This window comes from Trichogramma pretiosum, unplaced genomic scaffold (assembly GCF_000599845.2).
Source record: "Trichogramma pretiosum strain Unisexual culture from Peru unplaced genomic scaffold, Tpre_2.0 scaffold3, whole genome shotgun sequence".
Classification (NCBI taxonomy): Eukaryota; Metazoa; Arthropoda; class Insecta; order Hymenoptera; family Trichogrammatidae; genus Trichogramma; species Trichogramma pretiosum.
In genome coordinates this window covers 1935316-1951804 of record NW_019641698.1, presented here as the reverse complement: position 1 = coordinate 1951804, position 16489 = coordinate 1935316, and the positions used below count along the sequence as shown (strand labels likewise).

The 16489-nt window shown below is 42.6% G+C and overlaps 1 protein-coding gene across 4 annotated transcripts in view; it reads right to left on the bottom strand.

Moving 5' to 3' along the window:
- LOC106650295 (paired box protein Pax-6-like) overlaps positions 1-16255 on the bottom strand; it is an 85377-nt gene extending 69122 nt beyond the window's left edge. For 3 of the 4 annotated variants that reach the window (XM_023462305.1, XM_023462308.1, XM_023462307.1), the window contains exons 1-2: positions 7777-8438; positions 2191-2321 (exon numbers count right to left, since the gene is read on the bottom strand). In XM_023462305.1, coding sequence (XP_023318073.1) covers positions 2191-2203 — 13 coding nt within the window. In that variant the 5' untranslated portion in view covers positions 2204-2321; positions 7777-8438. Of the gene's footprint in view, positions 1-2190; positions 2322-7776; positions 8439-16174 lie in introns of those variants that run through there. The other variant, XM_023462306.1, reaches the window with a different exon arrangement.
- Positions 16256-16489: the final 234 nt, after the last annotated feature.

Sequence of the window (16489 nt, the reverse complement as noted above, 5' to 3'; positions counted from 1 at the left end):
TTTTTTCTACTGGTATATGAAAAATTTGTTATTTCTAATGTCGCAGATGTTCTCCAATTTTGGTAGAATTTTTGGAATCATTCATCGTACTTTTTCAAAAGACCAAAGCGGGCGTTTTCACGAAAATTAATGCCCTTGTAGAAACTTTTAATATTAATAATAGCTTAATGACCAAAAGCTGATCTTTTAAAATATTTAAAAATTCATCATCATTAATTTGCTAGTTTTTGAAATAACAATTTGACTATTTTAAAAAAATGTTGACAAGTTTTCAACCTCTTTCAATGAGATACTTCAGGCCTTTACCATTAGATGGCGAGTACTTTTATATCTGTAAATCTGCAAATGCGAACGTCAAAATAATTTTATAAGTCCTTTATTTTATTTTTATTTTTATTGTACAAATACTTCGGTCTTTAAATAAGCTTGAAAATTCTGATGAAATTCTCGGACGTGCATGATATAAAAAAAACGGTTTTTTGTGCCAGCAGAAATTAATATTTTGGGCCTTTAACTTGACAGAGATTCAGCCATATATATATATATATATATATATATAAAGTAGCGGTGGCGGCACGTTTGAGACTCGACGCATCGACGCGGTTATAGCTAGATATGACACATCTCTTGAGAAAAAAGCAAGGCAGGCGCATGAGTATAGGTATGTGGTGCGTGCGCGGCTTGCTGGCAGCAGCCTCGTGATCGTCAACTACGGCTTGATTCGTGGGTTCCGTTGCGTATAAGGCGGCGATTCCTCGCACAGACAGATATGTATCCGTGCGCCGCGTGCTGCGTTCGATATGAGACCCGACAACGATGACTGCGAAGCTTTTTCCTCGTCCCAAGCGCGGGATCTCCTTATTTTTGCCTCCTTTTCGGAATATTCTTTTGGCAGCTTCTTATTTTTTTCATTGGGGTATGATGCGACTTTGCGTGGTGGTTCCAATTCTAATGCTTGCATCGTTTAAAGAGCAAATATGTAGATGTTTTTAATTGAGGCTAGTTTTGAGCTTTCAAAAAAGTCAAACTTGATAACTTTTGGAAAAATTAATGTCCATTTCGGCAAGAAATATAAACGAGAAAAGAAGAAAAGTGTAAATGAACGTTGGCACGCAGTAATAACATCGGCTGTTATACGTTATATGCAAGTGCAATTGGCAGCGGCGTTCTATAGAGCTCGTCGATCGCTATATCTTGGCGCCTTTCAACGAGACTAATGGATTTAAACGCCTCGACGCGCTACGGGCAATCTGTTCTGTGACTCTTTTTCCTCGTTTTCTTTCCTTCTTTTTTTTCATCCGTGCGCCATTCCCCGTGCACGCGATCTTACTCGAGAAGTGTGTTTGAATCAAGATCCAGCCTCTCAAGCTAATGTCGATTGAATTTAGATATCAGCTGGGTTTCGATCGGAATCGAGGGTATTTAAATTCGTGTAATTCGTGTTAAAAAAAAAATCGAAAAAGAAAAACAAGAAAAAGTAATGGAACGGGACGCGCGTATTAATTAATGCGTTTTTGCATGGCATTAAGTCACTCGCTGCTCGGAGCATACACTTCCATAATCTACTCGTACATAAAAGAAAAATATAGGCGACTATACGAAGCGTAAGAGAAAAGGGAGTCGAGGAATGTATAAGAAACTTTTGGTATAAGAAAGAAAGAGAGAGAGAGAGAGAAAAGAAGGCTGGGGGACGAAGAAAAAAAGAAGATGAATGGTGTATGAAAGAGGAGAATGGGGTGGCGCGTAGGTGTGGATGATATTACGGCACAAGGAGAAAAAGAGAGAAGGGGGTGGTGTGCGCACACACACATACACACACACACACACATATACACGCACACGCGTCCACATCGCTATCATCTGATCCGCAAACTTTTCTTCTCTTTCTTGCTCGTAATACAGAGCGTCGGACGGTAGACAGAAAAATTCTCCAATGCGTGTTTGTACATAAGCGAGATCGCGCATACAGCGTATAATACTCGATCGTGCACTAAAACGTGCCAACTTCGATATTGTCGCTTTTCCTCTCTCGCGCGCGTCGTTTTTGTTTCGAGCGATGATTCATGCGATCGGGAGCCAAGAAAAATCACGCGATTAAAATATGCGTCGTGTCGACGCGCGGTGGTAGTTTATAATGGACAATTTTATTCGAGAGAAATGTGTCGAAAATTTGAAGATGTTAAAACTCACCCTTATGTGCCATGTCGTCAGCGGTGACGGAGCCTAGGAGGCCGGTGGCGCCCGGCCATGGAGCGACCGCAGCGCCCAGCTGCTGCGACGGCAGAATCTTCAGGCCTTTCTGCGCCTTTCGTTAACTGAAACTGCATATTAATGTTCTCATTTATTCGTTCGTCTGGGCAATGTATAGATGATATTATAAAGTAAAATTAACCAGTTACCCTTATCTTAAGAAATAATAACGAAAAAAAAACTATCGAGGCACAAAAGTATTTGAATTTTTCACACACAGGATAATTAAGCCTAAAAGACTGCGCGAGAAAGGTCGACGTAATTGAATTGACAGATCTACTCGAAGAAGCGTCGTTGTGGCTTCGTTCCCTGTATACAATATAAACATAGCGCTCGCAGTGTATATCGAGTATCATAATTATCAATTCAAATACATAGTACGCATACAGATACACATACTCTGTACATCGCTCTTGTATGGAAAGAGAAAAAAAGTTACTGTTACGCGACGAGCAAAATTACGTAGAAACGCGCGCTATACGATGGGCTGCTTACAAGAGGAAGGAAGGATTTAACGGGGAAAAACAGACACGCGCCAGCAGCAGCAGCAGCAGCACATATACACGGGGGTGGATGCAAAAGTGTTCCTAAGTGCGATAATTAGTGCCCACCGTCGCCTCGTGTAGCGCTCGAAACGCGTATACATACAACAACGTGTATACGACGAGGGGACGTCCCAAAGCTCGTCGTCTCTTTGCTTCGATATATGTGTGTGTGTAGTATGCAAACGTTATACATGTGCGAGGCTGAAGCGCCTGTGTACACACAATTTTAATCCTCCTTCATGAACTTATTTTCACTTGTTTTCTTCTTTTTTTTACAGGATCGCGCATCTTTTGTTTCTTTGTTCAGGCATGCATGATAATAATGCTCGCGCAAAGTTGTTAGCTAATGAGCATATATTTATACACGGAACTGTACAGCTACTCAAATGCCGTTTTGCAAGTTCATGATCCTGGGCAAATTGCTCGTGAGAAATTAGGCAGATCTAAGGCTCTTTCTGCTGCGGCAAGTGCTCCGCTGCTACAAAGTTTAAAAGACCCGCAAAAATCTTTTCAACGCCGATTTATATATTATAGGTGTCGATGGAGAAAAAAAAGGAAGAAGAAAAAAGCGGAGCGAAGAGATTCCTCTCGGTGCGCCGAGCGCGTACACACGGCGGACTACACGGGATACTATTCTACACAAGTTCGGCCGAGATCCATGCGCCGAAAAAGAGGGATTAGGCGAGATTATGCCCGGCTAAGCACAAACATGATCTTTCAAAGTCTGACGGCTGTTTGCATTGCTGCGTGCATTTTATATGATGTTTTATAGGCAGTGCGTGTTTACAAGAGGGCCCGTCGTCGATTTTTAACTCGATCAACGCCAAGGTCGAGCCTCGTGCACGTTTAGGCATATTTATTATGACGTTAATAGTCCGCTGTTTGCACGACAAATAAAACAATTAGGATTTCTCATTTGAATATTCTCGTGGGGCGCGTTTAAAAGCTGACCTGTGCTTATAAGAAATTATATTACTTCCGAACTTTCGTTTCATTGCATCTACATTTATGCATTGAATGTATATTAAAGTGAAATAATAACTTATATACTTTGTCCACGATATGTGTTTGGCAAATTTAAAAGCGACGTTACGATATTTCTGAAAGGCTGCATACGCGATGTACGGACACATACGTCCGCGAGTATGTATAATATGAATTTCTCGGACACGTCCCTCTCACTACCATATACTTATGTATATACCCGCTGCAGCAGAGGGAAAAAAATCACATCGCTTATCTCGTTTTCTCTCTCTCTCTCTCTCGTTCTTGCTCGAGTTCTTCAGACACATATACACACACCCGCGCGCGAAGTCGATTCGAATCGACTCGCGCTTCGTTGAGTTTCTGCGTCGTGCTGCAGTCTTTGCCTGGCAGGGAGAGAGAGAGAGAGAGATAGAGAACCTCGACAACTGCGAAGTGACGACGACGTCGCCAGAGCAAGAGAGAGAGAGAGAGAGACGCTTGCGCAACGGAATCTTGCGGGCTTTTTCTTGGAAGTCTTCTCTCTTTTTCTAGCTATAGCAGCTATATAGGATAGGTATATAGGTATACGCGTCGCGCGGCAAGTTGTTGCGGGCGCGCGAAAGGAAAAGCTTATATAGATATAAGTATAGAGTTGGTTTATACGCGTTACGCGAAAGCCGAGGCGCGCGCGCGGCTAATGTAACGAGAGATGCGATATCTGCCTCGATAGCTGAACTAATCGATCGTGACCGAACATATCGCCAATGCGTCGAAGGATAAAAGGTGGCCGCTACGCGGCGATCTCTCGACGAGGCGGCGCACGTTTCCTTGCGCACACCTTTTTTTGCTCTCGCGCCAACTTCTGCCGCTCGCTATACGTATATAAAACCTGTACATCTGTGTGCGGGTATTTATTCGATCGAGCGCCAGGCTGCGATGCGCGCGCTAATAGTCGACATACGACGAGCTCCGATTTTTTGCCATCCGCCGTATCTCTCGCCAGCAACGAGCTATTTTATCATTCGGTTTGTACGCGTTTCCGAGTGCATGCGCCAATTGCCTAACGCGTCGTGCACACACGTATCTTCTTCCTACGACTTATCGCGCAAGTATGATTTTGTCAATTTTGCGCTTGGCAAAAAATCACGACGATGAGGGAAAAAATACTTTTTCTCGCAAACTTATATTATTGAACTGCAGCGCGGGGATAACAGGAAAAATAATGTAAGTTGCAGCACAGCTTACACCTGAACTACAATCTACGAGGCAAATATAGAAAGGAGTAAAAATCGATGAACGGAGCACTCGTAATATACATACTCAGCGGTGTACCAATAGGTACATAATATTCGGAGTCGGGAGCTTACCTATATATACTATTACAAGTTTTCGTTTGACGCGCTCGAGCCTATATACAGCCGGGCGCGATGCATAAACGCCAGCTCTCGGCATGTGGCGCTCGAGGAAAAACAAATTGGCCGGATTTTCTTCGAGCACCACACACCGGGGGTTAACCCATTGGACAGAGAGGCAGTACAGTATATATAATATATAGATGTATACAGTATATATATGGTTGTAAAGCTGCCGCCGCTACAGTTCGCGCGTCAAAGGGGTTTTGCGGGCGACGACGACGACGACGACGACGTCGGTGCAGTGAGCGACGACCACTTGAAGCGCGCCGCGTGCAATAATATATATAGTACATAAGGCACTCTCGAAGGTCGCCGTACTATACGTACGTATACACAAAACGACCGGAGATCAAAGCTGTCGGAGGCGTTGGTACGGATCGCAGAGAGAGGGTCTCGTTCGGTACACACAATTCACATGTATGTGTGTGTGTAGAGAGGTGTAGGTGTGTATAACGCGACATCGCCGCTCCAACAACCAAGTTAAGTTCAACAATTTTACATTTTCTTTTTTTTTTTTTTGCTCTTGACTCGGCGTTTCTCGTTTCCGCGCCTACACGCGCTACAACTCTCTCACCAGGCAGACTCGAATTGCCAAAGGCGCGTTTAATTAGGCTGCAAGTACAGTATGTATATACGAGCGAAGAAACAGACCAGTAGGCGCATATGCCTAATAAAGAATTACATTCAGCGCGGCAAATCTACAAGGTGAAATATATCCCGTTTCCGGGTTGTCGCGCGAGAGAGCCAGACGGTCCTTAAGGAGCAGCGAGCTTTTGTTCCTGCTGTTAACCGAGCGCGATCGAGAGAGAGCCAAGATTTTCCGATTTCGACGACTGCGGATTAGTGGGACGTGTGCGCGTGTGTGTTCTCGACTGGATTAGCGTCTCGCTTCTCTTTTATTTTTTTGCGAGCGCGTTGACGACTCGTTTCCTGCTATATTCATTACGCACAAATTCGAAAACGTCAATTTACCAAGTATATAACTCGCGCTACACGTGACGCGAGCGAATTAACTTGAAAAAGAAAAAACGTAAGCCACACGACCTCATCATCGTTTGTACGCCATTCATATCCTTTTTCCCATCGCGACGAGTATCATTTTTTTTTTCGATCGCTCGGCAGCTACAGTAGTCTAGTATAATATTCATAAACATCGAGATCGAGTGCACAAACGCAGACGTCTCTGGCTCGCGAGACAAGTAAGAAGAGGCAATAAAAATCTCGCCATCGACGCCTTTGTTGCTCCTACGGCCCTTTCAATGCTGCTCTATTCTTTGGCCGCTGTATGCAGTATGGCATGTATAGCAAGAGCCATCGTCGAAACTATGTATAATGTACACGCGCACGACGATCTGCAGTATGTGGATACGACGGCGGCGACGGCGGCGATCGCCACGGGGTGTCTTTTGCGCGCGCGACGCAATTCTCGTACGCGTATACATAAGGCAAGATCGCGTCCCCCCCGCGTGAGAGTACTTTAAAAAACGGGAAATTAATCGAGCTTTGAGTGGTAAAGTCTACTTTCGTATGTACACGAGAGCTGCTGAATATGCGAGCAACGCGACGATTGCCTGTCGGATGGATGATCGTCTCGAGGATTTTCCGAAGCGGTCGTCGCGGCCCGGCGTTATCGAGCGTGAATGACGGACGCGTTTAAATGTGTATTACACATTGATGCGTGTGTAGCAGCCGAAAATGAGTAAATACAAACTAGGTTCACTGCTCCTTAGCGCTGACAATCATTGCTTCGTACGTAATTAAATCGAACTTGTAAAGAAATACGTCGAGTCGATCAGAATCTTTTCTCACATTATGAACGTATTTAAAACATGTTCGGCATTGCTTCAGAGGGGAAAATTTTTTTACGCCAGAAGCAGGCACAGGTGTTTTTTTTTCAATTCTCGATTTGTTTTTTTTCTCTTTTTTAGTCAACAACGCGTCGACACCTTGAACGTCGTCGTCGTCGTCGTCGTCGTCGCATCGAAATCTGGTTTCACGGAAGCAGGTATTAAACGTCTGCTCAAATAGCCGTGTGACAATTGGTACGATAAGAGAGTTACAACGTTGTTTTTGGCTAATTTGGAAGTTTGTCTTACGCTATATATCGATAAAAAATACGAAATGATTCGAAGATGAACTATGAACGTGACCTATTTAGCGTTTAATGTGCCATTGTTTTCAGAACAGATGTGAGTATTCGAGGATGCTCCGACTTCGATGAACGATTATAATACACGACTGCGCCCCGATTTCGGAGATAACGCCGATGTTCCTCAACGTGTCTCGGGGACGTACGGAAATTTATTTTAATTTTCGCGAATCGACATGTAATCGAAGCACGAAATTAAAGCAATTACGCAATATCAAAATTTATGAAAACAAAAAATCATGTCATACATGTCTTGCTTCGATTAATCAAAAATTAATCCGCATGTGGATCCCGTTACGTATTTTGTGAAAGCTCACGCAAAATCACTCCGTATAGAAGTGTCGCGCGCTTCGGAGAAAAACTCAAAAATGTGTGTTGTACGCGAACTGCAACGGATACGTAGTAGTCCGCCGCACGCGCGTAAACGCGGAAACACGTGGACTGCACTTACCAAGATCCGTCGTCGTCGGTCGGCGGACTTTTTGCGCTCGTGCGTCGCACGTCGAATCACTTTGTTTTTTATCGTCGTTGTTTTTTCTTGTTCCAATCGATCCCGATGCGTCACGGCGTTTTAAATCCTTCACGATGCACGACTCGATTTGCGCACACTGCCACACGCGTTTATTCTTTTTATCGTTAAAATACAATGGTATCGTTGCACTCGATGCAAGTCAATGTTTGTGAATCCAGTGCACGTGTACGTCACCAGAGTCCTTTTGCGGAAGTTTATCTCGGTTACAAATTACATATTTTTCTCGATATATATATCACAAAGGGAAATCGTAAAACTGCACTGATCTCATATCATCGTCGTATTATACTATTGCACTAAAAATAAAAACTGTGTACTTCTCTCCCACGTCCGCTTTACACACGGTAGCTTATCACTTAAATGCCGTCGATGGATTACGAGCAGCCACTGCTTGTCGATTCGTTACGACAATGCTTGATATATGTACAATCAAATCATGCGTGTATTTGAATCATGTGTAAATGAACAAATAGGTAGGTGTGCGTGCGCGATTCAGAGAGAAGGTGTGCGCCTTCAGCAGCAGTAGCAGCAGCACACGACGAGCAGTAGTAGTAACGAGAGCAGCAGCAGCGGCATCGATAAGACGCGCTCGCGCGACAGCGGCGGCTCGACTAAGGCATTTCCAGCGGCTGAGGCGATCAGCAAGGGCTGCTGCTAGCTGCTGCCACTACACACGGGGGCATAGTACACATGTGTATCGTGCAGAACTGCGAGAGACTCGGGTGTGCATATAGCCACTAGTACGTTGCTTGTGCGCCCCCTTGCTTTTGCCGTCCCTTTTGCGCCACTACCGACTCTCTCTCTCTCTCTCTCTCTCTCTCTCTCTTTCTCTTGGCTTCGAGGTAGCAGGCAGCAGTCAACGAGATAGAGAAAGAGAGAAAGAGAGAAAGGCAGGCCTCGCGGTTTCGGAGTCTACGTCGAGTTCTCGGCACAGCCACATGGAGGGGGACACGCTGCGCGCAGCCTCGGTGGTATATGCAGCGAGGGTAAACTGCGGGCCAATGGCAGACGGGAGCGCATCGATTCGTACCTACCCGGTGGGTGTGTGCAGTCGCGCGGAAGGCCGGGCCTGCGCAAGCGCATCTGCCCCCACTCTGCTTCTCTTTCTCTCTTCCTTCTCTCCTCGTCGTCGTCGTGCTCATATACTCATATTCCGTTCAGACTCTGCGCGATATGTATCTCGCGTCCGAGAGTATGCGATACACATTTTGCTCCTTCTCTCGCTTCGTAATGCAGCAAAGCTTCTTTGCATTCGCCGCAGTAATCGAGAAAGAGATGCATCCGACTTCGGGCCATCGCAACCCCCGATACGGAAACGATTCCTTTTAACTTCGCCTCGTACATACTCCGTATGAACATCGTCCCGCGACGTGGATTTGCACACGAGTCCTTTGACACGCGTCGGATCACAAGTGCCAGGCGTATCCGTGACACACTTTTTGGCGAGCGATAAAACCGGCGCGAAATATTATAATCTCGGTTAAAACGACTCCGACTATTTTATAGCGCGAGCTGAATTATTACGTATTTACTAGTGTACTTAGCTCTCGTAACCGCGTTCGCTCTAACGCCGTAGATAAATATTGATTTTTCCTATCTTTTCGCATAAAAAATCGTAACGATCACGGCTACACGTCGTTGGATCGATTTACTTGCAGATTATTATAATCGTAAATTATTTTTACTGAAGCGTTAGCCGGTAATTATTTATATCTTTAGCAGAATTAGTATTGAAACAACAACAAAACTCTTAGTATCTCTTATATATCTTATCAATATGCAGTATAGAACTTCCACGACCTCTGTATAGCCAATCTATATTTAGCTTTCACGTATATGTTATCTAATTATTGCTTTTCTAGCCTGCATCTATACTGCAGCTGAGAATGCATTACAATGTGCATTATACCCGACATTACACTAGATAGGATTTTAAAAATATTCACATCCTTCATCAGAAATATTTCCTCGAACTCCGAGGATCGAAATAATTCTCCAAAGCGACAAGATAAAAGAGAAATGGAAAAACAATAAAGATTTTTTCGGTAATATCGCGCGCGTGCACGAATCGTTTCGATCGACGTCATTACGTCGCTCGTGTACTCCCGTCAAACGGGGATGGGTTATAAATATGAAAATACCTCGCCTGGGTATTCGTCGCGTATTAAATAGTCGAAGTTGCCCGTTTGTCGGTGCTCGATATTAAAATATGTAATAATTGCGCGTTGTTTGTCCCCTCGCCGATGTGTATATATATACGTGCAGCAGCAGTTGTATAAATCGCGGGCGATGCTGTCTAGTCAGCCGTTCCGCCCGCGCACCGGCGTTAATATCAGCTACAGTACGATACCACGCACGATGCACGCAAGGATGAGCAAGGGGCCTATACACGACGCATGCCTATACATGTCCTCCGACGCAGACACACAGAAGTACAGTATAGCGATACATGCACACACACTCGCAAATATTGCACGCTCCGAGCGCAGGATATTGTGTTTCCCTATTATGAGATGATGGAATTGTCGAATAATGTAATTTCGACGCCGATTCCGAGCGAGGCCTCGGCTCGCTGCTATTATTATATTAAACTCCAAGGGCACACGCACGCACACGGGGAGGCTCGTTTGAAGTTTTCGTCGTATTAACTCTCGCGATCGCAGCAGCAGCCGAGCACTTTTTACTCGAGCGCGAATATTATATGCGTGCGCGTTGCAAGGGCCACGATATGACTTTTTTCTTCTTTCGGCTTCGCACTCTACTCTACTACGCTTACATCTATATCGCAGTTCGATATTTTTTCAAGTAGATGGATGTAAACGCTCTTATAAAGTCGTTGTCTCTCTTTTTCTTGGCATACAGCGCCCGAAGTCCTTTCTCAAAATCGCATCCTCCTCCCCGTTCGAGTGCGCGACAAGGAAGCAGCAGCAGCAGCAGCAGCAGCCTCTGAGGGCCATCCACTGCCACTGCGCGCACGAGTTCGCTCGGTATTACATAGTCACGCTGCTATATAGCTGTAAGGGTGCAAGAAGTTTACTCGGTTTAACTTGCTTAGAGAGCTGCTGATCCCGAGCGTTAGAGAAGCGCTTGAACGTCGAGAGAGCGGCATCAGGCCGCGCTCTCTGTGACGATTTAACCGACTAGCAAATTATCTCCCATTCGAGAGCTGCACACACCTGTTTACCGCATTACACTGTGCAGCCATAATCAAGAGTATGCAATTATTGAGCTCTATTCCGCGACTCGAGACGCGAGATGCAATTAGTTTCGAGACTCGTTTGTAGTATGAGATCTAGAGCATGGTCCAAATTCTACGTTAAGATACATCATTTTGTGTAAAATCTTGGTGACTGTAATGAACGTTATATTCGCTCGCATAAAAATCAAACGTTATATATTAACGTAAAATGTAATAACAATAATTTCTTTAATGAAGTATCTCGCGTTATACTATTATGCTCGCAGCGAGTAATCGCGAAATATATGTACAGCGCACTTATTAAAGTACAAACAGAATTCATCGGCAAAGCTTTGGCGTGCGCTTTGGTGTAGTAAGCATTTAATGCATTTTGCACGTACACACGTATAAATAGCGATTCAAGTTGGGCGCCTGCGAGTGACAGTAGGAAAACTGCCGCGGGCACACGCGAGCGATTATATTATCCGCAAGGCAAGCGTCGTATACATTTCTCTATCTTTCTCGGTCTGTGTGTCTGTGCGTGTATATGTATAAGTGCGTATGGGTGCGTAAACGGGGGTGAAAGACGCAGCTCAGCGAGTATATACACACGCGGACGACCGTAGTAGTATAGTAGCAGCTATGTATAGCACATATAGGCAGAACAGCGGCAGCAGCAGCGGCACTATGAAACGAGCTTAAATGGGTAAGATCCAAGCTGCTGGAAGTAACTTGCTTCGATTTTGCATTAGCTCAGCTACGCGTGAATCTAGCCAAGGTCAAGTCGTTTTGCGCATTACCTCCCTCTGTATAGGCAGCAGCGGCGCAGCTCTCACATGCATGTGCACTTTATATTATATACACCACCGTGAATATATCGTACGTATACAAGTGGCTATGCAAATTTTGCTCGCTCTTTCTTTTTCTGCGTGCATCGTTACCTCGCACAATTATGTATATCTGCTGCTGCTGCTGTTATTTTTGTTGTTGATGTTGTTGTCGTATCGCAGGTGAATCTTTGCTCGACTGTATACAACTGACAATTATCGTTTCAATTTGCATGCTAAATACACGCATTTATACACTGCACGGATGCGTATGTATACGAGGGATGACGGCGATGCCAGCGGGGTTTGAAAAATTAATTGCACTTCATTGTTGAAATGAAAGCGAAACAGAGCGTGACAATTGTAAATCGATTTGCTCTATGTGTATCTTGACGTGGCAAGAAAGTATCATTTCTTTAATTAATAGCTCCATTGACGCAACAAAATGTGTACTTCCTACCTTTTCTGAACGAATCGCGCTACTACCATAAATTCATTGTACATTTGTAGATAAAAATCGAGTCTTAGGTGTTTCTGCAGAAATACGTAATCAATGAAAAAAAAAGTATTTGTTCAAATTAACACTCTATATTTTTAATTTTATGTTTGAACTGGGACAATCAATCGAACCCATTAATGAGTGTACATCGATTTTTAATCTCATTGAAATAATTCAATTGTTTGTATTGGCCCCGTGAAATTACTTTTATGAACAATTTTTCAAATTAACTGTCTCGCTTAATGTATTCAAGTGTTTTAAAGGCCTGAGTCAAGCAACTCACCTCATATGGCTTTGTATTTTAGTGTTACTGTTAATGCAAATAAAGAAAATTTTTAAATAAGCACAACGAGCCGATCCTTTTGTTTCAAGTAATTTTTATTTTCGTTGAAGAATCAAATTAGTCTTTTAACGAATGAATACAATGAAACACGAAAATAACATTAACTAATGTATTGAATAATTATGCAAAGATATTTTTATTTTGTTTGTTCTTTGAAAGACATTTCTTTTCATCAATAAAAGAGAAATGCTTGCTTTTGAATGATACGATTAGCTTTTTTCATTAATTTTTTTTCCTTGGTCATTATCATTTTGTTTGAAGTTAGTAAATAATACACATTGCTACACACGAGTACACCTTCAATGCATGTCAGCAGAAACATCCGTATCAGACAATTTGCAAATGAATAATTTTTTATTTTTAGAATACAACACCATGAACAAAAATGTATTTTAACTGTTTAAATAATAAGTTACGTGATATATGGGTTAACGCATACATCGATATAAAATATAATTATCGAAATTTTTATTTTATATCACTAATAACTCACAGCTAATATTATATATTATTTGATTACTTGTATTTGCTTAAGATTTTTAAATACCATAAAATATGATTTCTTGAAAAAATAATAGCACGTTTGTATCACATGATTTTTAAGCATATATTGTAATATAAGTCAGTAGTATCATGAACGATAAAGAATAAAATTCTGTTGATTATAATTTTTTTCAGGATATAATAGCTTCAATGAACCAAACGAAATTTAAGTAAGTACACCTAAATAGGCCAGGCTCGTATCCCATCCTGAGGTTATGTCATCGATAGAAATAGCCCTTGACGAGCTCGAGTGGGAATAATATCTCACTCTTCATCTGCTATATAAGCTCGCGTTCAACACTCGAGTCTGAGGTGTGTATTATTATATCTATGTATAGGTAGCGATTGTCAAGCAAGACGCGTACATCTCAATCGCACAAGTGCGCGAAGAAAAAAAAGAAGAAGAAAACCTTAAGTCAAGGTGTTCACGTCAAGCTTCAAATCCGTAGCTATTGTCGAGGATATTTTTTTCCGCACAGGTATATAAAACGCTATAAGAAGAATAAGTACGCAGCAGAAGAAGAGGGTGGGGGATTATAAATCTTGTATACGCCGCTTTACTGCTGTAATATAAACGAACCCCTCGATCGCGTGTTATACAAAAATCCCAATGGGTACATACGCGTTTATTTACCCTCTCAACACATTTTTGTCGCTTTACGCGCGCGCGACGACGACGACGACGACGACGAGATCGTAGCTGCTGCTGCATTTTGGGTGAAAAGCGCGAGAAATCGAGGAAACGTCTCCGCAGACACACCTACGAGCGCGCGCATTATTACCCATCTTCTGCGTAGCACAATTGCATAGTTCATGGGAAAAGTTCGTCACCTAGTCTTACGTCCATTGTATGTATCGCACGCAAGGATAGCTTGGCTTTGCTCTCGGCCCTATTGACGTTCTCTCGGGACGTTCGCGCGTGTTTATACGCATACGTACACACTCGTACAAGAGTCCAATGGCTTTTTGTCGATAGGTGCAAATGCGAGTGCGACTTGTGCCAAGCAAAGAAAGAACGAGAGAGAGAGAGAGAGAGACGAGAGCTGCGTGGATTGAAAGGTGAGATTTCTCCATTTCGATAAGTAGGACAATTGAGGTTTTGACTACGTATACAATTTCGTCAAATGTGACGTTTATTGCACGCGGTTTTGTCCCCTCTGGATTAATGCTTTTCTTCGGGGGTCACTTTTTGTATAATTTAATTCTTAAACCTATTACTCTTTTAACGGGCTTTCAATTTATTAAATTGAATTTATAGTGATATTTAATATACCGAAAATATATTATTGCGCCTTTTTGTAGTATTGTAGCATCAATAAGATCATTTGAATAGTTTATAAGTAATTTGACCTCTTATTCAAATGTGCACGATTTTTCAATTATTTAGTCGTGAATTGAACAGACTTCAAACAGACTAGATGAAGCGGTTTCATTGAAATTCTTAAAAAGTTATCATTCTCAATAATCATTTAATCTACACGTGGTGAGATTAGAACGAGGAAATATATCATTTAAACAGCAGAGTAAGGGTTACTGGGTGATAAAAAAAAAAAAAAAAAAAAANTTGGGTGAAAAAAAAAAAAAAAAAAAAAATAGAGCAGCGAATAAATAGAGCAATGTCAGTTATACTAGTAAAATTTACACAGTAACATACATTTAATTTCGATAGTAATAATTTAAATAGAAAGAGAAATTAACATATATAAAGATTAGCCTAGTTTTGAAAAGTTTTACGAGGTTTGTAGCCTTGAAAAAAAGCAATTATCATTTTGCAATTTGTACATCAGCGATAATAAAATAAATCATGTATAAATCTAGTAATAACGTATAATGTTTGTTCAAATAGACGGGGAAAAGATAGTAGATTTTACTACTCCAGGCACGTCGATCTTATAATTTATCGACGTCTTTGAACTTTGCAATGAGCAGTAACGATTCTTTACTTAGCTGCGTGTCTCGGGCGTTATCATATTGTATGTTAGTTATGCGAAATATACTAAAATCAGCTATATATGTCGGGTACGCATCGAATAACGCAGATCGAGGCCTCATCATCATCATCATCACGGTTGTCTTGTAAGTAAACGTCAGGGCAATCACACGGGTGATCGGGTCAAAAAACGTTGCAAACAGATTACACACGCGCTGCATATAACAGCACGCATCAAAGCAAAAGAGAGAAAAAAAAAGAAGCAACGGAGTGTAGCACACGCGCGACCGTATCATATATTGGTATGCGCGTTCTCTCTCTCTCTCTCTCTCTCTCTCTCTCTCTCTCTCTCTATCTCTCTCTCGTTTGGTATCGATTCGATATCTCGGGCTGGAGTTATTTAGAGTCGGCGAAATAACAACGGTGGCGACGTGCCGATAGGTGTGGTGTCCTGCAAAGTCTATAAGGACCGAGAGCGACCACGAGCTTCACGGTGGTCCATTTCCCATCGCTCATCATCTGCCATCGCCTGCCATAATATATGGCAGCAGCAGCAGCAGTGGCTATAATGTATACTGCGTGGCGTATACACAGTCGTATGGCATAAGCCTATAGGCACAGGCGCACAGGCTGATCACGATGCGACATTCAATACTCTCCCGCGAATATTTCTAAATTGCCACAGCCTGTGCGTGCGTACGTGCGCGCACGAAAGCCAAGTGCATCGTTTGAGATAAACGAGGCTTTCGAAGGACTTTGCGGGTTTTCGCAGCTTGTGTATACCTACTTACCTATACATTATAGAGAGGCTATTGTGTTACTCAGCTCGTTCTGGCCTGGCTTGGCTTGGCTTGGCGCACGACCAACGATCGGTTTTCAAAACTCCGAATATAAGTACAAGGGCCTGTATATACTACACGCATGGATGAGATGATGATGAGGTGGTAATGCGATGACAGGCTCGAGAATCGAGAGAGGTATGCATCATTCAACCTACCTTGCGATGCCAACGTATCGTCTTCATTGCTCCTACGGGCCACTGTTGCTGCTGCTGTTGATGTCCTCACGAGGCTTCGATGTGTATGAGTACTTAGCTCGATCAAATTTTCGGTGAATTTTGTTCTCAAATGGTCCATTTATCTTGTCATGAAGCTCAATGGAAGAAAGCGTAATTTGCTTTTGCTCTATCTAATTATCTGTGAACCAGTGATAATAATTAGTCTATGAGTGATACTTTGTCAAATCAACCGGTCAAAATTTTTACATATATTTCATATGATAAACACATTGTTTGCTTTGTCAGAAATATCCC